Raw genomic sequence first — 23,914 nt, 5'->3', positions numbered from 1 at the left:
GGCCGACCTGCTTATACTCACATGAATCAGAGGATAGCCAGTCGAACATCCTTTTGTTACCATTGGACAGACAGCGTCTATCATGTAATTCCCCATTATCCTTGCCCTTATACCACTCACTGCCCTAATTTAAAATAAGCTACTTAAATGAAACTGCCTTTGTAGTATATAACTCAATACTCTGGTCTTGTAAAATAGAAATGGAGAGTCTCTCTCCAGGACAACTCGGAGAAAAAGCATTCCCACTTCACCATCAACACCCAAAGCTGAAGTTGTAATTAAACTATTCTCTGTATTCCTTTCGGCACACATTTTAACTAATATGTCAGTATTGACTGCCAACACTAATATATTAGTACTCCTATATACTTTGTGCATTACTGTTAATCCCCATGAATAATATATAATGTTATAAATGCTTGATCGCACATAGTACATACACACATAACCTTATATTAAAGATCCATTCCACATGTATATAAGTATGTACTAACAATCTGCTAATCAACTATCACACATTCAGACATTATACTCACATGATAAAACTTGATCCACATGAATATCGACCACTATTGGAAACCCTTGATATTACATAGTGCATACATTCATTCACTGACATAGTGCATTTCAGTCAAGATTAACCTCACCAACATGGATATCCCCTACCAAGCTTTGGTCTCTTAATCTACCCACCTCCGAGAAATCATCATCCCTCTTGGGCGTGTTACTGTCCTCGCTCTGGGCGCTTAACACTTGGGGGTGACTATACTGAAACTATACCTGGCATGTAGTTCTTACCTTAGGGCCATGAAACTAAGATCGCCCACACATTTCCCTTAAATAAGACATCTCGATGGACTAGTGAACTACCACCCTATTAACCAGTCACGGGAGTACTGTCATGCATTTGGTATTTTTAACTTTTGGAGATGCTATCACTCACCATTGTGGAAGGCTTCTTTGCCTTTTTAAAATTTTATTTTAAATTATTGTTGGTTTAAAGTCTGTTTTATCTGATATAAGAATGTTTGCTTCAGCTTGCTTTCTTTCCCATTTGCGTGATACATCTTTTGTCACCCCTTTGAGTCTATAGGTGTCTTTAGTCATTAGGCAAGGCTCATGTAGGCTACAGATGGTTGTGTCTTTTTTTATCCAGTTTGCCGCCGTATCTGTTAGGTGGAGCATTTAGGCCATTTACTTGCAAGGTTAATATTGATATGTGAAAGTTTGTTCCTGTGTTGTTAGCTAGTTGCCTTGGAGTCACAATTGTATAATAGCTTTATAGGATCTGTGAGCTTTGTATTTACATGTGCTTTTATCATGGCAAATATCCTTTTGTTTCCACATTTAGAACTCTTTGCACTTTTCTTATACGTCTAGTCTAGTAGTGATGAATTCCTTTAGTGTTTGCTTGTCTGTAAAAGACTTTGTTTCTCTTTCATTTATGAAGCTTAGTTTGGCAGGATATAAAGTTCTTGGTTAGAGTTTTTGTTTGTTTGTTTTTGGAGTCTAAAACGTGGCCCCAGACTCTTCTGTCATGTAAGGTAAAGCTGAGAATTTCACTCTTAATCTGATGGGATTCCCTTTGTAAATGATTTGACACTTCTGTCTAACTGCTTTTAAGATTTGCTGATAGTCTGATGACTATATTCCTTGGTTATGTTCGTCTTGTATGGTATCTTCCAGGTGCCCTGTGAATTCCTGATATCTGGATGTCTACATCTCTAGCAATATCAGGGGATTTTTCCTGTTTTATTTCCTCAAATATGTTTTTTTAAATTTCTTTTTCTTCTTCTTCAGAATGCCTGTAAGTTGTAGGTTTGGTTGTTTTACATAATCCCGTATTTCTCAAAGGCTTTGTCTGATTTTAAAAATTCTTTTGAAATTTTAAAACAAATTCTTTTTTTTGTCTGACTGGGTAATTTAAAAAACCATCCTTCAAGCTCTGAAATTTTTCCTCTTCTTGGTCCAGTTTATTGTTAAGCTTTGGACTGTTCTGACTTTTTTTTTTGAAATTCCTTAAATGAATTTTTCACTTCTAGAAGTTTTTTTTTTTTTTTTTTAAGACATCTGTCTCTTCCTTCATTTCCTAGATTGCTTTTTTGGCTATTTTTGTGTTGGTTTTCAACCTTCTGTTGGATCTCATTGAGCTTCTTTACAATTCCCACTTTGAATTCTTTTCTCTCATTTCTGAATTTTCATTTTGGTTATAGTCCATTGCCAGAAAGCCAGTGCAGTCTTTTTGGTGGTGTCACAACATTCAGATTTTTCTTGGTACCCAAATTCTTAATGCTGATTCTTTCTCATCTAGAGAAGCTGATACTTGTTGTTGTTTGAATTTACTTCATTTAGATGGATTTTTTTTTCTCTCTCCCCCAACCTGCCTTGTGCCTATAGAGTATGCTCTACGGTAGTCTTTTGCTTTGCTTTTATACCCTTATGTATTTTTGTTGGCAGGTTTTATATTTGTTGTGCAATTCAACCTACAGGCCTGTAGGTGATACTTACTGGTATGAGCCAGCAGCAGCAAAAGCAGACAGATGTGTACCTGATCTTTGTTTACACTTGAGATTCACTGTGTTGTTTCAGGTGATCAGCTAGACAGTGGAATTCCCTCATTCCCTGAGCTTCTGTTTAGCAGTGGGTCAGGGCGAGATAGCTGGGTAGAGCTGGACCACCTAGCTTGCCCACGAATACTCCAGTGATGAGCATAGGCACTAGTCCTGGTAGGTGTGGTTGAGGTCTCTGCTGCATGTTAGGGGGCTGCACTGGCTTCATGTCCTGGACAGACAGGAATGTGATGTGTCCCTGTCACACCCTTGTTCTGGGGCTTGTGACTCTCAGTGCAGATGCACAGTGTTGTCTGTCTCCGGGCCACAGTGTAGCTGAGAGTCAGAGTAAATGCCTTTTGTGCACTTTTCCATGGGAGTGGTTTCAAGACATGAGGGCAGAGTCTTGATGGATGAGTAGGAATTTCTTTGGTGGGCAAGTGTGGAAGACCATTTTATGTAATAGCAAATGCAAAGGGATGAAGCATGAGAATGTGGTATATTCAGAGAAGTATAATAGGTTTAGTTTTTTATAGGAGTATGAAGTAAGAGCTGGAGGATTAATGGATGATAAGGCTGGACCCACGTCATGAGACCTGACTCTGAAAGGTGTTGTTTGCCTTTATATCTGAAGGGATTTAGTTTTAATCTAGCCAATGATGTGAAAATTCTGCAGAATTTTTAGTATAAGTGCATTTTGAAGGATTGCCCGGGCAGCAGCATAGGGGCTGGATTTGGAAGAAGGTAAGATGAGAACTGGGAACATCTCAGGGAGGAGGCACAATGCCTCTTATGGGGAAAGAAGGGTCTATACCACCAGCTCTTACACTGTGGCAAGTTCTGTTATGGAAATGTGACCAAAGCGCACCAACAGAATAATAATTCATTCTCTCTGAATGATTAGAGTGTGCTGTGGAAATTTTTGTAGAGGAAGTTATATTATCATATAATTAGATGGAAATGATGTTGGGTAAAATTGTAATGTAATAAATATCTCAGTTTTATTCTGAAAAGAAGAAATGCTGGATACTCTTTTTATCCTAGAAGGCAAGAGAAATTTAGTTTGCAGAGTAACTCACCCTCTAGGGTGAGAGCATGTCATGGCTTGACATAGCAGTTCAAAGAGTTTTTTACATGTGTTCTTAGCTCCCTTTAGATTTCCGGTTCATCCTGTGAGGTTGGAAACGATTGTAGCTAAAATGTTAAGTAAAATGATGGGTTGAGTGAATGAAGCGTGAAAAGCCTAGTAACTGTGGAAAGGTTAGGCTGGTTTACATGGGGAAAAGGATTGTTCACTGTGCTGAAAAGAAAACTGGTCTTTGGAAGTGGATCTTGTTTTGACAGTTGTTGTGAGTCCTTGGGCGGAATGGTTAACTTCCTTGAGCCTAAGTTTTAAAACTATGAAAGACGTTTACTTCCTGGGGTTGTTTTGATGATTTAGTGAAATGAAGATACAGAAGTTTCCAGCACGTCGTAGCTTCTTAATTCTGTTTGTAATACATTTCTCCTCATAAAGTTTCTTTTTTCTTTTTCTTTAAAAAAAAAATTTTTTTTTTTTTTTGAGACAGGATCATGCTCTGTTGCCCAGGCTGGAGTGCAGTGGCATAATTGTAGCACCTGGCCTCAAGTGATTCTCCTGCTTCAGCCTCCTGAGTAGTTGGGACTACAGGTGTGTGCCACCACACCTGGCTCATTTTTAAAACTTTTGGAGAGATGGTGTTTTTCTTGTCCAGACTGGTCTTGAACTCCTGGCCTCAAGTGATCTTCCTGTGTTGGCCTCCCAAAGTGCTGGGATAATAGATGTGAGCCATTGCAACTGGCCTCCTTTTATTGTTTATGTAAGATATGGGGTCTCACTGTATTGTCCGGGCCAGTCTCAAACTCCTGGGCTCAAGCAATCCTCCCACTTCAGCCACCTGAATAGCTGGGATTACAGGTCTGTATCACTGAGCTCACCTACCAGACACTTCTACTTATGAAAATTTTCTTTATATACACATTATTTTCACAAAATAAGTGTTCAGAACTGTTTTTATGTCTGTAGTTTCTCAGAATAACCAGCTTCAAATAATATGCCAAGAAAGTATGTTTTGGGATGGCAAATTCTGGTCTCCTGCAGTCTTATTTTGGGAGGGTATGTTCTGAGCCCTAAAATCTCTCTTCCTTTCTTTCCATTCCTTATACCAAGGGGTCCAACAGGCAACCAAGGGATTCAGTTACTTTTGTGCCAACCTACTAAGACACTATGAAGAAACTACAGAGCAGGAATATAAAAGGCTGAGAAAGCTACTATGTTTAGAAGGAGAAAGAGCAAGGTAAAGTGAATTCCAATCAGCTTTTTGCTGTATTAGATGAAATAGGGAGTTCAGTGCTTTTGGTGACTAAAATGTTAGGTAGTTGCTCAGTACATTGCTTTGGGTATCCCGGACCCTGCTTTTTCTGTACTTGACCTCCATATCTAGCCTGTTAATATAAGTCATGTGTGTCTTCTTTCTTATTTTTTCTGTGTTCACTGCTACTACTCCATGGTCGTGTCATCATCATGTCACCTGGATTATCATGTAGATAATGAATTGGTTTCCCTCTTCCTCTGTGGATGTTTATTAGAGTCACCTAGCACTTAAAGTGTTCCACTCCAGAATAATTACGTCATGATGGCAAGGAGAGCTAGCCGAAATACTAGACTTTTTTTTTTTTTGAAAGCCTTATTAATCATGTGACATCTAGGCATTTAAATGTCATGTCCTTTGTTTTTGGATGGTTGGTTTCCCTATTCCAGCCTTTTCGACAAAGGTAGCATCCTTCCTACTTTTCCTTCAGGTTTCAGGTGAGCCTTCAGGGGAATCCCCCAGGGCTGTCCAGTGGAACTTTCCGCATTGATGGGAGATATTTGGTATCATTTGCATTGTCCCAGGCAGTGGTATTGGAGCTCAGGTCACACTACCCCAAAATATGACTTTAGGAACCCACAATATGCTACTCCAAAATATGTCTCTTTGTCATATTAGTTATTTAGAGTTGGTTATTTTGAGAAACTGTAGACCCAAGAATAGCTCTGAAAAGTTGCCCTTTTGTCAGAGAAATTTACATCTATAAGGGAAATATTTTTCCCTGCTCTGCACTAGCAGGAGAGGTGCCACTAAATGGAAAAGGCATTGACTTAAAACTGTACAACAAATCTTACTTTTGTTTTCAGTGTTTTTCCTGGCCATCCCCCTGTAACAGATTTCCCCATCACCCTCCACTTCCTTTATTATAGCAAATGATGGTATTCTGCTGAAGTTTAAACTCTTTATTTGAAATCTACTCTGGAGATTTACCCGATTCTCTTGAGTTTTCTTCCATGTATGTTTGAGGTATACATAAGAAACAACTCTTGTTAATCTGTCTTTTGTTATAGGGAGTCCCAGTTTATGAAGACAGAAAATTATTTTTTCTCTCCTATACTAGCCACTAGTTATTGAGCACTTAAACTCTTACTAATATGACTGTGAAACAAGTTTAAATTTTATTTAATTTTAACTGTGTTAGGTGCCTGAACTTGTGCCCTCACAGTACTCTGTGTACATTCTCCCATTATAACACCATAGTGTATATATTCCCAACATTTTATTATTAAACATATCGCAAAGTTGAAAGAATTTTACAGTGTTCGTCCCTATACCCATCATCTAGATTCTACCACTAATATTTTAATATGTTTGTTTTAACACATACGCATCTGGGCATTTCTGTATCCAACCATTCATCCTTGAAAAAAATGCATTTCAAAATAACACCAGTATACATGGCCCTAAATACTTTAACAGGCATATAACCAACTTTTGTTTGCATGTAAAATTAATGTACAATGAAATGTCCATATTTTTAAGTGTATATTTGCTCAGTTTTGATAATTGCATATAACTGTGTAACCCACACCTCTAAGCAAGATGAGAACATTACCAACAGTTCCCTCCTGCCTCTTCCCAGTCTGTCTTTTCTCTTACCCTCCCAAGCAACCATTGTTTTGATTTTCTTTCTGTAATGTCCTTCAGCACCCCAAAAAGCTTAACATCATGCTCACCATAAATGAGAAATGCTTTGGCTACTTAGTTTCTGTACATGCCTTTTTGCACATATTGGAATACTAGTACAACAAAGCAACTTTATTTTTGCTATGGTCTGAATATTTGTGTTCCCCCCATACCCCCAGTTCATATGTTGAAACCTAATCCGATGTGACAGTATTAAGAGGCAGGGCCTTAAGGAGAAGGTGATTAGATTATGCCCTCATGATTGGGATTATTGGCCCTATAAAAGAGGCCTGACGGAGCTTGTTTTCCCCTTTCACCACATAGGGACTCAACAAGAAAATGCAGTCTAGGAGGAATGGGCCCTCATCAGACACTGAATCTGCTGGCACCTTGATCTTGGACTTGCTAGCCTCTAGAACTGTGAGAAGTAAATGTTGTTCATAAGCCATCCAGTTTATGGTATTTTTGTTATAGCAGCCTGAATAGAAGACCTGAGACAATTTTCTAACTAAAAAGATAAGCTGTCCTTGCAGTGAGGAAGTTCTTACCCATACCCTAATGGAGAAGACTCCTGGTTCTATCAGTCACGTATCCATCACTGGCTACATAAATTACCACTCTTAACTCCATCACCGTCCCACTCAATATTCAGTTATATAAAGACTAAATTGTAAAGTTAACTTCAACAATTTGTGTATAAAATAAAATTGGGAATTAGGGAGAAAAATATGGTTAGTACGGTAATTCTTGTTATTCATGGTGGTTATGTTATGTAGAGTCATCGTGAACACTGCTTTAGCAAATATTGAACCATTTCTCTTAGGGGAAATACAGGTTAAGTTTCTGTAAGCCTCAAATCACAACTTATGTCAACAGATCAAGACATAGCCTTGTTTTCTGTGTGTTTCTATTTGAAGACACCTTACTATAGATTGTTGATCTATTAACATTGAACTTACAGCTAATGGCACTATCTTTCATGCTTGAAGAAAGCTTAACTAACACACGACTTTTTTCAGTAAGGCACAGCCCAGCTTTCCTGAGCGTAGGAACACCTGACAGTACTTCAGTACTATGCTTGGGAGTCACTTGAAATGGTGAAATCAGTGACAGGAAGCATACACAAAAAAGTGGCACCAAATGTACAGTGGAAAGGACACTTGTTTATAATATGAAAGCTGACACAGGAAGATGGAGTGTTACCTTGTTCAGCCTCAACTGGAACATATGCTTGGAGTGATTTCAGTATTTTGCTGCTCTGAACATGCATGTGTTCTTGAATGACTGTGAAAATTCTGTGAATATGAGTTTGGGGATTACAAATGAATATTAGTGCATAGGCAAATTCACAAATACAGAATCTGAATTATGAAAGTTGACTGTATATACAAATAAACATGTATATAATCAAAGAGAAAATATGCAAAGCTACAACATAGCTTGTGTCTGTAACTGGTCTGAGATGGTAGCTGATATATGTGGCTTCCTTCGTCTACTCCCTGTCCTATACCTCTCTTGCCTTCTGCCAGAATTTCAGCTACTCTGGCTTTTTTTTTTTTTTTTTTTAACCTGATTGAGTGACTCATAAACTTTGCTTCTTGAAGGGACTGTGTCTTATTTGCTCTGTTTTTTGGTTGCTGTAACGTTTCATTAACTTTGTATTGGGCATAGAAGTAGTATGACACGCCCTAGAGAATCTTCTGGGTTCCACTTACCTACTTTGCCTCCATTGCAAAATAGCACACTTGTTTGCCCTTGGTGATTCGGATTCATTTTTCCAACTAGTAGATTAACCAATGTTTTGGCTTGTTGGTTTCAGTAACATAAGAAGTACAAAATGACCATGTGGCAGTCTCATCTTCCAATTAATCGGAAACATTGTTGTGTCCCCTTTGGAAGCATTTCTCCTTTAAGGACTAAGATCTCCAAACCATCCGAGCTCAAAGTTGCCAGGACTAGAAGCAGAAATTTTGCAAGTGGGTTATGTGGGTATAATAACGAGAGGAGCCATGCCTGCTTCTACTTCTTGATTCCTGGATTGACATCTTCTGACTGTGGGCAAGATAGCATCATATAATGGTCTGTGATTGAAATAATAAACTAACTGCAGCTTGTAAAACAGAGCCCCATCCATTCAGGTTTTTGTCTCCTAACTAGTACTGCTACTTAACTCTTTAGTAAGCCATTCTAGGTGATGGAGCAATGCTAAAACCAATTAATCTTAGTGTCGTGAGCACACTATCCACCTCTTTCGCTATGAAGTGAATTCCTTAATGAGAGACAGTGCTGTGTAGAATGCTGTGACGGTAGGTAATACATTCTGTGAGTTTATGAATGGTGGAGTGACTCACAGAATGGCAGAAGCATTGCAGGCAAATTCATATGTGGAATATGAGAAATGGATGTGTTATGGAAGAGAACCAAATTAAATCAATCTGCCACTAGGTGGCCAGCTGTCTCTTTCCCACCCATGGTGCCATACTGGGAATTCAGTGTTGGTCTCCAGCGCTGGCATATCAGATGCTCTGCAATAGCTTTAGCCAGATCACTTTTTTCAGTTTTAGAAAGGACTCATCTGTGTGGCTTTTTTTTTGTTTGTTTGTTTTTGTTTTTGTTTTTTGAGACAGAGTCTTGCATTGTTGCCCAGGCTGGAGTGCAGTGGCATGATCTCGGCTCACCACAGCCTCCACCTCGTAGGTTCAAGCGATTCTCCTGCCTCAGCCTCCCCAGTAGCTGGGATTACAGGCATGCACCGCCACACCCGGCTAATCTCTTTATTTTTAGTAGAGATGGGGTTTTGCCATGTTGGCCAGGCTGGTCTCGAATTCCTGACCTTAGGTGATCTGCCTGCCTTGGCCTCCTGAAGTGCTGGGATTACAGGCCTGAGCCACCGCACCTGGCCTAATCTTTGTTTTTGAACCCATTCATAATCTCCATCCCTGTCACCATGGCCACTTTGTTCATGGGTCCATTGCACAAGCTTAGATATGATGGAGAAGGAAGTTGAGTGACATCCATAGAGTATGTCATTTTATCTACCTGATTATTAAGAGCCTCTGCGTTGATGTGCCCACCTTGTCTCTGATGGTTCAGTGCTGCTGCTTAAGTTTCTGTGCAACTCTAAAATCCCATCATCCCCACTGAATTCAACTTATCTCAATATTGACTTGCTCCTGTAGTCATACCTGTCCTACAAAGGGGAGTGACAAGAATTTTGAAAACCTTGTAGGTGGTCCCTCACTAATACATTTCTCCCTCTCTTTAAAAAAAAATTTTTTTGTTTTAGAGACAAGGTTTGCTCTGTCTCCTAGACTGGAATACAGTGGCACGATCATAGCTCACTGCAAACGTGAACTCCTGGGCTCAAAGGATCCATCCTCCTGCCTCAGCCCCCCAAGTATTAAATACGTGGGACTACAGGTGTGTGCCACCATACCTGGTTAATTATTTTATATTTTTGTAGAGATGAGGTCTCATTATGTTGCTCAGGCTGCTCTTGAACTCTGGCCTGAAGCGGTTTTCCTGCCTTGGCCTCACAAAGTGTTGGGATTACAGGCGTGAGCTACTGCGCCTGGCCACTAATAGGTTTCTCAATGCCTTAGTAAAAGGAGTGTTTTCTAGGCCCTCTCATGGACATAAGTGGCAGTTTAGTGTGTAGGTAACACATGATAAATCCAGTCCAACCTTCTTGTCTCTCGGAGCCTTTGGATTCCTCTCTCTTATTATGCTAGGGAAACTTTGGAACCTCAGCCTTATTAAATGTTAAATTAATATAATTAATGTTTAACTAATTAAATTAAACTTCACGTTTCAGTCAGCCAATCAAGTAAGCTGTTAAAGCTGCTTCCAGTTTTGTGAGTTAACACATTAAATGTGGCATCTCTAGTATAGAAGTAGTCAAACCTTTTCTGTAAAGGGTCAGATTGTAAATATTTTAGGTTTTAGAGGCCATCTGGGTTTTGTCACAACAACTCTGTTCTGCTGCTACAGTGTGAAAGCAGCGATAGACAGTATGGCCCATCCATTAATGGGCATGGCCCCGTTCTCGTAAAACTTTATTTACAAAAACGGTTTGTTGACCTCTGCTTTATAAGTGTGCACATATAAATGAATTAGAGCCAATGTAGTGTTATATTTCACCCTCCTGGTCTAGCACCTTTAGAATCTATTGCCGTGTATGTTCTGTGGGATTCTGCTCGTTTATCAGCAGATCTTTTGGTATGTTCACCTACTTCCTTTGGGTCATAGTATATACCTGTTCCTCTGGAGCCTGCCAAGATTAGACATGGGTTAGTGACAATGGCAGTGGTTAGGGTGTGTCTTGAGGATGAGCATCCTCTTTTAAGGCCTCCACCGTAGGTAAAGCTGTCCTCAGGTTTTTAAGCAGTGGAAGACTCATCTCCTCAGACAAGGGGGGGAAACTACTTCTGGTAAGGGAGACTCAGAAGGACTTCGGGGTTCAAGTTGGTCAGTTTCATTTGGGTCCAAATAAATATTCCCATTCCAAATTTAAGGATTCTGTTCTTTACTAATCTGTGCCCTAACTTTCACAGGAGGAACTTGGTGAGACCATGAATTCAGCTATTGTTTTAATTCAGCAACCCTCATAATCAAATTAAATTTTATATTTGATTTTCAGCTGAATCTGACCATGACTTGAGCTGAAAGTTGGATCTGAGCTGGTTATTTTCTCCCTGTAGGTGCCCCAGGGCAGCAATTCCCAAACCTTTTGGGCACCAGAGATTGGTTTTGTGGAAGACACTTTTTCCACGGACTGGGTTGGGTGGGGGGAGGATGGTTTCAGGATGAATCTGTTTCACCTTAGATCATCAGGCATTAGTTAGAGTCTCATAAGGAATGCACAACCTAGACCCCTTGCATGCGCAATTGGTGATAGGGTTTGTGCTCCTGTGAGAATCTAATGTCTCCACTGATCTGACAGGAGGCAGAGCCCAGGTGGTAATGTCGCTGGCTTGCTGATCACTTCCTGCTGTGTGGCCTAGTTCCTAACAGGCCATGGACTGGTACTGGTCCATGGCTGGGGGCTTGGGGACCCTGCTCTAGTGCTCTCAAAAGAACCCACCCCACATCACAGTACTTATTTTCATAATTTCTGCCATGGTGGTCAGTTGCAGCAGCCACTTGGGCTTCTAAGACAGGTGCCTCAGTTAGTACTTCATTACAGTCAACCAAAGTGATAGCTTAGTTAATTGTGACTCCAATACCTACTGTGGATTACTAGCATTTCATCTCCCATTGGCGATGAACTTAGCACTGCATTGAAGCCCAAGATCATGACCAAACCAGTCCTCAAATTGCATCTCTGTGGGTCTGTCACCTAGGACTGCTCCCAATACCAGTCGTGTGTCACTCATGGTCCATTGAGGAGAGACAGAAATCATGTAGTTACTTAGAAAGGGGAAGTTTAATCTCAGAACCATTAAGTTATGATAGAAGAGTAACTAGTAAAGAGAACTCTGACGGATATTCTAGGACTAAGAGACAGCCTCAAGGAAGGACCAACCTGCAAGAGGGGTCCCCTCTACCAGGCTGGGGTTTAGATCTTACTGGAGAAGGTACAGCTGTAGCCCAGGTTTGCTGATGAAGAAGATTACTGGGTGGCTGGTCCATAGTAACTGGGTAAGCAGAAAACAATCCTTTCACATATAGGTGAGCCAAGGCTGGTCAGCCTGTCTATGAAGGGAGTCCAGGTGCTTCTGTGGGTGTGAAATCTGGAGTGTGTGGGCTGATGTTGCCAGATCACTGAGGAACTGGACCCCTGGGCATACAGCTATGGCTAAGTACCCCGGATGTCCTCCTCATCCATACCAAGCACCAGGAAGTCCACTCCATGACAGACCATGCAGCAGGAGCCAGAAGACAGTAACATACAGCAAGCAGAACTAGGAAGTGTGCTTTCTGCGGTGTTGCTTCAGTGCCCTATACTGACAAAGCGTAACATTATACTCACTGTAAAGAGGAAATGCTTGCAAACTCCAGGCCTTTATTGCAGTGCAAGTACCGAAGGATGAATTCAGAGCCAGAGGCAATACATTGATAATTGGCCTAGTCCATCAGATCATGTTATTGATTCTGCAGTAGTTCCCTGTTTTAAGACAAGTAAATATTCAAAGCCATAGTCAGGTCCTCTAGTTCTTTGACCTCATACCACTATCTTCCTCTTGGCTCTGCTGCAGCCATCCAGGCCTCTCTGCTGTTTCTGGAACATATCTGCATGCTCCCGACTTAGGACCCTTGCACTAGCTGGTCCCTCTTCCTGGAAGCTCTTTTCCTAGCTGTCTGCATGGTGAGTTCCTCACTTTTTTCAAGTCTTGCTCAGATGTCAGCTTCTCAAGAAGTCCTGCCCTTTACCCCCTTGTCTACTACTCTAAGTACCCTGAACTCCTTACCTCTTTACATGGTTTGACTTTTTCCACAGTACTTTTCACGTAACATACTATGTAATTTACTTATTTATCATGTCTGTCTCCTCCCACGATAACATCAGGTGCCAGGAGGGTATGAGGGGCAGGAGTTTTTGAATGTTGCTCACTTATGCCAGATACCTAGAATAGTGCCTAGTGCATTGTAGGTGCTTAATAAATACTTAAATGTTATAACAGTCTATATGATATTCATTAAAGGTGAGATTCTAACTTCAAACAATTTTCATTTTATTGTTCAAAATATTTTTACTACTTCTGCATTACACAACTTTATTTTCTAGACTGGTTACATTCTTTTGACTAATTAGGTCAAGATGGGTATATTTTTTGTCATGTACTCCATAAAATGAAATAGGGTTTGTATTTTATGTTATGTTCTTTACATCATTTTTCAGCTTCTGTGAGTTTTCTCATCTGAGTAGATGACTGAGACAGATAACTATTTTTAATATTATATTTTTTAGAATTAAATCTTGGTTCGTGGAAAGTTAACTGATTGTTTTTAATTTTATTTTTAGGTGCCGAATGTGGAGTAAATGCAGATGTTGAGAAACATCTTGAATTGGGCAAGAAATTACTTGCAGCTGGACAGCTAGCTGATGCTTTATCTCAGTTTCATGCTGCCGTAGGTTTGTATCATGGGACCAAATCACTCACTGTCTTAGTGAATTCTAGTAATAGCTCTTCTTTTTAAATAACATTTAAAATAAACATTATTTCATGTTTAAATAAAACATTTAAATATATTTGTGGGATTCTGAGCAAAATGGATTGATAAAATAAATGTTTAACATTTAAATGTATGTGCATCTAACATGAGAAAATTTTGAAGGTTAGTGAGGCCTGCTACTACCAAGGATAATTCAAGATAATTGTGACAAGCAGCTTTTCTCAGTGTATTATTTGGCTTCTGACTTTTTTTTTTTTTTTGAGACGGAGTCTTGCTCTGCCACTGTTGCCCAGGCTGGAGTGCAGTGGTGCGATCTTGCCTCACTGCAAGCTCCACCTCCCGGGTTCATGTCATTCTCCTGCCTCAGCCTCCCGAGTAGCTGGGACTACAGGCGCCCGCCACCATGCCGGCTAATTTTTTGTATTTTTAATAGAGATGGGGTTTCACCATGTTAGCCAGGATGATCTTGATCTGACCTCATGATCCACCCGCCTAGGCCTCCCAAAGTGCTGGGATTACAGGCATGAGCCACCGCGCCTGGCTGGCTTTTTACTTTTTGAACAGATTTTACTGAATGCAGTTTAATTTTCTTGATGACTTGGGTTTTCAATATGTTTACTTGATACCCTTGGGAGATACTGCAGTTCATTGCCTCTTCAGTGTTGGTCAGACCCCAGCTGCTCTTTATTTACACTGTTGCTTATTTCTTATTCGTGTCTGTCTGTAGAATCAACTGTTGTTGAAGCTGTTCATCTGTTAGGACTGTAAGAAGTGAGATGACCAGAATAAATAGGTTCTTAATGAAGGCTTAATGGATTTTCTCTCTTTTGTTTTTTTCTTTCCTTTTCTTTTTTTTTTTTTTTTTTTTTTGAGACAGGGTCTTGCTCTGTCACCCAGGCTGTAGTGCATTGGTGTGATTATGGCTTACTGCAACCTCAGTCTCCTGAATAATTGGGATTATAGGTGTGTGCTGCTATATCCAGCTACTTTTTACAACTTTCATTTTTTATATATTGTTGTCCAGGCTGGTCTCAAACTTGTGGGCTCAAGCAGTCCTCCTGCCTTGGCCTCCCAGAGTGTTGAGATTGTATGCATGAGCCACCATACCTGGCCTGGATTTCCTTATGAGTCACTGCTAAACTTTTGTGCTGGGACTTTTTGACATTAACTTTCCTCAGAGTCTTTTTTATTTACTTATGTATTTTTACCTTGATTTGAATGGTTGAGTGTGTCTAGTTAACAACCTGACAGGTAGGGAGGGTGGTTTTTTTTTTTTTTTTTTTTTTTTGAGACAGGATCTTGCTCTGTCATCCAGGCTGGAGTGCAGTGGTGTGATGTTGGCTCACTGCAACCTCTGCCTCCTGGGCTCAGGTGATCCTCCCACCTCAGCCTCCCGAGTAGCTGGGACTACAGGTGCATGCCACCATGCCCAGCTAATTTTTGTATTTTTTAATAGAAACTGAGTTTTGCCATGTTGCCTAGCCAAACTCTTGTTTTCAAGCCATCTGCATCAGCCTCCCAAAGTGCTTGGATTATAGATGTGAGCTACCATGCCCAGCTGGTATGTTTTTTCATAAGATACAGCTGTGCTCTCAGAAAAACTATCATCCTATTGTTGTAATTTATTATATAAACTCAATGTAGTTAGGTTTTGGTTTGTCATACTTTTCTTTATGCATTTTTCTTAAACTCAGATTTTTATTACAGATGTTATTAGCTCTCTGAACTCATAGGAAACAGATTTTTTTGATTAGAAACCTCTATTCACGGCTGGGCATGGTGGCCCACACCTGTAATCCCAGAACTTTGGTAGGCTGAGGTGGGCGGATCACTTGAGATCAGGAGTTTGGGACCAGCCTGGACAACATGGTGAAACCCGTCTCTACTAAAAATATAAAAATTAGCCAGGCATGGTGGTGGCCACCTATAATCTTAGCTACATGGGAAGCTGAGACTGGAGAATCGCTTAGACCTGGGAGCGGAGGTTGCAGTGAGCCAAGATCGCTCCATTGCACTCTAGCCTGGGCGACAGAGTGAGACTCCATCTCCAAATTAAAAAAACAAAAAACCAAAACTCTACTCAAGAGACATGGCATAATTATAAGAACATAGAAAAGTTGAAAAATGAGGGGAAAAGTGAAAAAAAGATACCTTTGTGAGTAGTAGAGAAAGCCATTCCACACAATTAAAGGGTTCACTCTACCAGAAAATATCAATTTTAAATGGATGTGAGTCTAATAATATAACCTCTAAATACATAAAGCAAGAATTGACAGAACTAAAAGGAGAAATGAATAAATTCATGATTATAGTGGAAGGCTTTAGCCTCTTTCAGTAGTATATAGGAAAACAAACAGTAAAGATGTTAACTTGACCCAATTGAAATACACATAACACCTGCACACAGCTACAGAATACACGTTCTTCCAAGTGTAAGAACATTACAATAAAAATATTATAGGAAAGTCTCATGAACATAACTACACAAATTCTGAAAAACCTAATGGCAAATGAATCTAAATTTTAAAGAAGTCCAAATATTATGTTTGTACACACAAACACATACACACACCACTGGTTTCTATTACAAGGATGTAAATTCGGTTTGGCATTCAAAAGTCTGTTTAAGTCATCACATTAAAAGACTACAGGAGAAAAATATTATTTCAAAGGTGCAGAAGAAGTATTTGATAAATATTTAACACCATTTGTGAAAGAAAAAATACCTTTTAAACAGTTTGGGAATCTATATTGATGAGTACACCAAAAATCCTATGGCTACCATCATACTTTATGGTGAATATTCATAGCTCTCCCCATACCCCACCACTGCTGAGTGGAGAATGAGACAAGGATACCCACTGTTACTACTTGTAATCAACATTCTGCTAGAGGTCCTAGCTAATGCAGTTTTTTTGTTTTTTGTTTTTTTGTTTTTTTCTTTCTTGAGGCAGAGTCTCACTCTGTCATCCAGGAGGCTGGAGTGTAGTAGTGCAGTCTTGGCTCACTGCAACTTCTGTCTCCCAGGTTTAAGCGATTCTCCTGCCTCAGCCTCCCAAGTAGCGGGGATTACAGTCATGCACCACCACATCCAGCTAATTTTTGTATTTTTAGTAGAGATGGTTTCACCATGTTGGCCAGGCTGGTCTTGAGCTTCCTGACCTCAAGTCATCCACCCGCCTCCCAAAGAGCTGAGATTACAGGCATAAGCCACTGTGCCTGGCCTAGCCAGTGCAATTTTTATACCAATTTTCTGTCTTGCAACCTTGCTGAACTTGTTTATTAGCTCTAATAATTTCTGTGTTTGTGTTGTTTCTTTAGGATTTTCCATATACAACATTATGTTATGGGAAAATATAGTTTTACTTATTTTTGTCATGGGAGGGACCCGGTGGGAGTTAATTTAATCGTGGCAGTGGTTATCCTCATGCTGTTCTCATGATAGTGAGTTCTCACGAGGTCTGATGGTTTTGTAAGGGACTTTTCCCCCCTTTTGCTTGGCACTTCTCCTTCCTGCCATCATGTGAAGAAGATGTGTTTGCTTCCCCTTCTGCCATGATTGTAAATTTCCTGAGTCCTCCCCAGTCATGCTGAACTGTGAGTCAGTTAAGCCTCTTTCCTTTACAAATTGCCCAGTCTTGGGTGTGTCTTTATTAGCAGTGTGAGAACAAACTAATACAATTGCCCAGCCACTATAATTTGGCAAGAAATAGGGCATAAAGGGCATAAAGAGTTTGAGAAAGGAAGAAATAAAACTGTCATAGAGAACTTGATGATACACAAATAATCTGCAAACTATCATAATTGAAATGAATTTAGCAAGGCCACTCACTAGATAACAAATTCAACATACTTTTGTAGCAACAGAGTCTATATATTAGCAATAAGCAAATACAAAAAGAACCCTGAGAATAAACCTAATGAAAGATGTACAAGAACACTTTGCTGAAAACCCCAAAAATAGTTATAAGAAACTTACAAAACACTTAAAATTAAGAGATATACCATGTTTGTGAATAGGAAGATTCAATATTGTAAAGATGTCAAGTGGCCCGCAGATTGGTCTACAGATTCAATTAAATCTAATCAAATTCTAGCACTTTATTTCATTGAAATTGACTAGCTGATTCTAAAACGTCTTATGGAAATGCAAAGGACTTCTCGAGTCGCCTTGTGGATGAGATTCAAGACAACCCAAGCCAGCTCTCTTTGGTCTGTGAGAAGCATACATGTATTCTTTGCCTTGACCATGTCTGTAGACAGAGGACGGTCCAAATAGCAACCCCTTCTTCCTTCTTATGAGAGCAGAGAGCCTGCTAGTCTCTTGCCATTTAGATTTTTCGGGGATGAGTCAGATACGCCGGTCAGTCTACTCTGCCCTGCAAAGAGGACACTTATAAACTTTTCACGTGGCCCTAGAAATCTCACCTTGGAATGTAGGGGTAGCTCACACCTGTTGGGATGTCAGGTGAAACATAAATAGTTCCACTGCAGTAGCCTGCTCTATAAATATACAGAGAACTTCTATCGTGTACTTTATGAAGCTATTAGAAAGTATAGCTTTGTGGATTACCTTGAAAAGGGAAACAGATTTTAATCTTGGCCTTGCCACTGGATAATCCTGTGACATTGGTCCAGTTATGTAAGAAAATGCACACTTTAAAAAGTTACCTGCAAGTTCCCAGCAGTTTTCACTGTGTCACCCATGAGAATTTTTGTGAAAATCAGATGGTAATAATGAATATAAATATTTCTTTGAAAATAGTATACACTCAGGAGGCTGAGGCAGGAGGGCTGCTTGAGCTCAGGAGTTGGAGATTGCAGTGAGCTGTGATTGTGCCACCACACTCCAGCCTGGGCGATGGAGTGAGACTCTGTCTCTCTCCTTCTCCGTCTTGTTTTTTTTCTTTAAAAAAAAAAAAAAAAATGTGCAATAGGATATATAAAGAATGTAGAAATACAATTTTTGTGTCTCCGAAAATTAAGACTTTTCTAAAAACAGGTTTGCTATAATAAAGGGTTTCTTAACTATGTGACATTTCTGTTAGGAAGTTTGCATTTCAATGACTAACTCATCTTAAGAAATAGTGGTTACTTTGCACAATAATTTGCACAAGTTTTTTCACTAAGGGCTATTTACTGTGTGACCACATCGTTACTAAGTCCACACTTTTTCTGGTGATTCAAACTGTCTTCAGTGCTGCAGCATGGCAATTTAAAATTTTTTCACTTACTGTCTTAGAAAAAGTGTGTCTTAAAGTATTTATTCTTACCTACTACCATTAGAATATTTGCAGAAATGTATATACCTTCTACCTATTTTATACTTTATTGTTTTCTTAGTCTCACGTGTATTAGAAACATCAAGGGCTATGGCATATAATTAAAGTAGTTTTAAATGACTGCTCCTTTTTTTGTAGCTTTATCACTGCAATACAAGGCTTTTTGAGACAACTCTTTCCCAAAATTCCCAGTAAAATGTTACCATGTTCACCAAGAGGTATAAATCTGTGATGCTGAAACATGGCAATTTATTGGTGTGATTTAGTAAAGGGAGAATGTAAGTCATTGCTAGTGCATTCTGAATCTGAATAACAGGCCAGTGTGGTGGCTTACAACTGTAATTCTAGCACTTTGAGCACTTTGGAAGGCTGAGACAGGAGGATTGTTTGAAGCCAGGAGTTTGAGACCAACCTGGGCAACATTGCAAGAGCTCGTCTCCACAAAAGTAAAATAAAAAAAAAAAAGTCAACCAGGCATGGCAGTGCCCACCTGTAGTCCTAGCTACTTGGGAGGCTGAGGTGGAAGGATTGCCTGAGTCCAGGAGTTTGAGGAGGCATTGAGCTGATGGTGCCAGTGTGCTCTGGCTTGGACGACAGAGTGAAACTGTCTCCCAAATAAAGTGTCATTTTGTTCAACATTATCTGGCAAGTAGCAGTGACTCTCAAATGGGATACACATCATAATTCTTTTTTTTTTTTGTTTTTTTGAGACGGAGTCTTGCTGTCGCCAGGCTGGAGTGCAGTGGCACGATCTCAGCTCACTGCAACCTCTGCCTCCCAGGTTGAAGCGATTCTGCCTTGGCCTCCCGAGCAGCCTGAGCAGCTAGGAGTACAGGCATGTGCCACCACGCCCAGCTAATTTTCATATTTTTAGTAGAGACAGGGTTTCACCATGTTGGCCTGGATGGTCTCGATTTCTTGACCTGGTGATCCGCCCCGCGTTGGCCTCCCAAAGCGTTGGGATTACAGGCATGAGTCACTGTGCCTGGCCACACATCTTGATTTCTAGGAAGACCATTTATCATTTTAGTTCATGTAGGACACATTGTTCATAACAAACTATAGAAAATAAAGTTTAAGGCTGGGCGTGGTGGCTCACGCCTGTAATCCCAGCACTTTGGGAGGCTGATGTGGGTGGATCACCTGAGGTCAGGAGTTCGAGACCAGCCTGGCCAACATGGTGAAACCGTGTCTCTACTAAAAATACAAACAGTTAACCGGGCATGGTGACAGTAGCCTATAATCCCAGCTACTCGGGAGGCTGAGGCACGAGAACTGCTTGAACCCGGGAGGCGGAGGTTGCAGTGAGCCGAGATCATGCCATTGTACTCCAGCCTGGGCGACAGAGTGACACTCTGCCTCAAAAACAAAAAAACAAAAACAAAAACAAAAAACCCAGAAAATATATTTTAAATTTTCTATTATAGTGAAATGGGAGAGTTCTCATATCTGCCTTGCAGGGCGTGCGACAGAGTTGTGGCTTCCGTCTTCGGGGCCCTGCTGCTCAAACCCTTACCGGGAACACACAGATGGGCAGGTGAAGAGGCCGTGGGGAGCGCTTTTGGGCTCCGGCCCCATGGCAATGTCTAGGATTCCTGAAGCCCAAGTGGGCGTGTGTTACAGTGTGCTCTTTCAGCTATGCCATCTGCAGATGGCTTGTGTTAGTCAGCTCAGTAGACCCTCTGCCTTATTGCAAGGATGGGGCCAGTGTCACAGCCTGAGTTCTTACTCAGTGTACTGGAAGAATCAGATCATATGTGGGCTGGAAGGTTGAATGCAAGGTTTACTGAGTGATGGAGGTGGCTCTCAGCAAGATGGATAGGGAGCCGAAAGTGGGGGATCCCCCCAGAGTGGGAAGGTGGTCTTCCTCTGGAGTCAGGCTGCCCAGCGGCCAGACTCTTCTATGGCCGCTCCTGGCTGAACTCCCCTTGGCATCCATGTCGCTGTGCCATCTCTGCTCTGCCAGTGTCTTATGGTATGTTCTTCTCCTGTAGACATCCAGTCGTTTGTGTCTGTGTCTGCTTAAGGTCTTGGATTTATATGGATACAGTATGGGGTACGTGGCTGGCCAGTGTGATCTTGGAAAATGCAACATTTGGGCATGGAAACAGGAGTGCCCGTTCTCACTTAGGTCCGTGGGCACAGGCCCAAGGGTCCAGCCCTCACCAGGGACCCCACCCTTCTCTACCCAGCACTTCCCTGCTCCCCTCCCATATCAATAGGATTATGCAGTAGATGATGATGGGGTGTTGTGGCCTTTTTAAACTCTTATGAGATGTGTGTTTATCAAAAAAGAACTGTGGGGATAATGAATCCTGGGATCTGAAACCCTAAATTTAATAGACTTTACAGAGGGTCTTAGGTATATCTGGCATGAACGAATGTCTTAAGTGGAAGATTAAATGGTGGGCAGTGTGAAATGATCGATTTCTTCATTTACTTCGTAAGAACGCTTACGTAGTTTTGCTGAATCAAAAAACAAAATCCATTTCTACATTTTTATATCACTTAAACTTGTTATGGTGCTCTCTCATCACATTTCAGCCTCACTTCTGAAATGAGGACAAATATTACTGTTTACATGTACACAAAAGGAAACAAAAAGTGCTCTAGCAACTTTCTGAAGGTCATATTCCAGTTCAAAAGGTTCTGAGCTATGCTACTATTTTAATGTCTGGTAAGTTTAGTAAATTGTTGAATGAAGGAGTTTAGTTGGGTGAGCTGGGCGCAAAAATAAAACCTTTTCCGTATCCAGATGATATGGTTTGGCTGTGTCCCCACCCAAATCTCATCTTGAATTATAGCTCCCATAATTCCCACATGTCGGAGGGACCTGGTGGGAGATAATTGAATCATGGGGGTGGTTCCCCCCATACTGTTCTCACAGTAGTGAATAAGTCTCACGAGTTCTGAAGATTTTATAAATTCGCTTGGCTCTCATTCTCTCTTGTCTGCTGCCATGTAAGATGTGCCTTTTGCTGTCTGCCATGATTGTGAGACTTCCCCAGCCACATGGAACTGTGAGTCCATTAAACTTCTTCTTTTTTTTTTTTTTTTTAAGTACTCAGTCTTGGGTGTGTCTTTATCAGCAGCATGAAAACGGACTAATACACCAGGCTAGTGTGTTTTTCCTGTGCCTCTCACTACCACCAATTACAGCATCACTTGTAATTCGCTTTCTGATGTGTTTTCTCCAGATAGTAGTTGTATTGTTTTATTCTGGATAATTTTCTCATAATTGAATTGTTTGATAGTTTTAGGATTCTGGGTAGAGGTTAAATCCATCTCCCATAATAATAAGCTAGTATAAGGATTTGAATTATGTGGTTTAAAATGAAATATAGTATTTCCATATGTAGGCTTGCAAATAACTTACATAATGAACAATATTATATATTGGATGGATAATAGGAAAAGTAGTTATTTCCAAGGTTATCAAATCTTGTGTTGGTAAAAACTAAGCATGCATTTCTAAACCGAGTCTTGTTTCAGTTGCTACTTCATGCACAGTGATGTAGGAATGGACTCTACTTCCAGGAACTGTTGGTATTTTAAGATGAAGAACCAGGGAAGGCTATTTTGATTTACCATGCAAGTGACCCGATGCCTCTAAGAAAACCGAGATGGAGTCTCGCAGTGTCACCCAGGCTGGAGTGCAGTGGTGTGATCTCAGCTCACTGCAACCTCCACCTTTTGGGTTCAAGCGTTTCTCCTCCCTCAGCCTCTGGAGTAGCTGGGATTATAGGTGTGCACCACCATGCCTGGCTAATTTTAATATTTTTAGTAGAGACGCCGTTTCACCATATTGGCCAGGCTGGTCTTGAACTACTGGCCTCAAGTGATACACCCGCCTTGGTCTCCCAAAGTGCTGGTATTACAGGCATGAACCACTGTGCCTCGCCAGAAAATTGATTCTTGATTCATGTATGAAACTATTGTCATTTGATTCTCGGAGTACAAAGAAATTCAGTTTCTCCTGTTATATTCTCACAGTGCAGAATACGTCTGTGACCTCTGTTCATCAAAATGTGTGGGAATTTCTCTCCACCAAGTAATCCTACAGAGTCTTCAGCAGACAGCAGCTGGATATCATCTAATTCTGTTCAGTTCTGACCCTGTCTACCTGGAGGTAGCCTAAGATCCCACAGATTGAGAGCTCAGCGCCACAAGACCGCTCCTGACTTCAGAAGCCATTCCTAAGGCCCTGGTTGTTTTACCTATGCTTCTGACTGACTGGCTGTAAATGAGGATTCCCATGATCCCTTCCTTGGGTTCAGTTAATTGCTAGAGCAGCTCACAGAACTCAGAGAAACACTTACGTTTACTGGTTTATTATGGGATATTACAAAGGATACAGATGAACAACCAAATAGATGGAAGAGATGCATAGGGCCAGGCATATGGGAAGGGATATGGTGTTTCTTTGCCCTCTCTGGGTGTACCATCCTCCAGGAGCCTCCATGTTTTTGGCTGCATGGAAGTTCTTCCAGACTCTGTCATTTTAGATTTTTGTGGAAGTTTTATCACTTAGTTATGATTTATTATATCATTGGCTATTGGTAACCAACTCAACCTTCAACAACCCTAGGAGGGTAGAGGGTACTCAAAGTTCCGACGTTTTCACCTGGTAGGTTCCCCTGGCAACTAGCTCCCATCCTGAAACTATCTAGGGGTGCCCAGCTACCAACCATTTCATTAGTATACAAAAAAGTAATCACTCCAGAGATCCCATGGGTTGTAGGAGCTGTATGTCAGGAAACTGGAAGAAGACCAAATATATATCTTACAGTACAACAGATTCTTTATTTTTGTAGGTTTGGTGTTATAATTGCAGTTCTAATTCCATTTCCTATCTTAAAATGCCTAAAAACTGAACAGTAAAATCAGTGAAAGTGAACACTCCAGAAATACTATATGTAGACAATTTTTGTATATGATGGGATCCTTAATA

At 40.6% G+C, this 23,914-nt stretch overlaps 1 protein-coding gene across 2 annotated transcripts in view; it reads left to right on the top strand.

Moving 5' to 3' along the window:
• The window catches only part of LOC111546581 (dnaJ homolog subfamily C member 3), a 107,848-nt gene that overhangs the window by 17,077 nt on the left and 66,857 nt on the right, over positions 1-23,914 (top strand). The window contains exons 1-2 of one of the 2 annotated variants that reach the window (XM_023218051.2): positions 12,576-12,872; positions 13,530-13,640. Coding sequence is in view for 1 of the 2 variants with exons in the window: in XM_023218049.2 (XP_023073817.1) it covers positions 13,530-13,640 (111 nt within the window). In the remaining variant the exon portion in view is untranslated. Of the gene's footprint in view, positions 1-12,575; positions 12,873-13,529; positions 13,641-23,914 lie in introns of those variants that run through there. The other variant, XM_023218049.2, reaches the window with a different exon arrangement.

This window comes from Piliocolobus tephrosceles, chromosome X (assembly GCF_002776525.5).
Source record: "Piliocolobus tephrosceles isolate RC106 chromosome X, ASM277652v3, whole genome shotgun sequence".
Classification (NCBI taxonomy): domain Eukaryota; kingdom Metazoa; phylum Chordata; class Mammalia; order Primates; family Cercopithecidae; genus Piliocolobus; species Piliocolobus tephrosceles.
The sequence above is the reverse complement of the archived record's forward strand: the minus strand, read 5'-3'. Positions and strand labels throughout refer to the sequence as shown.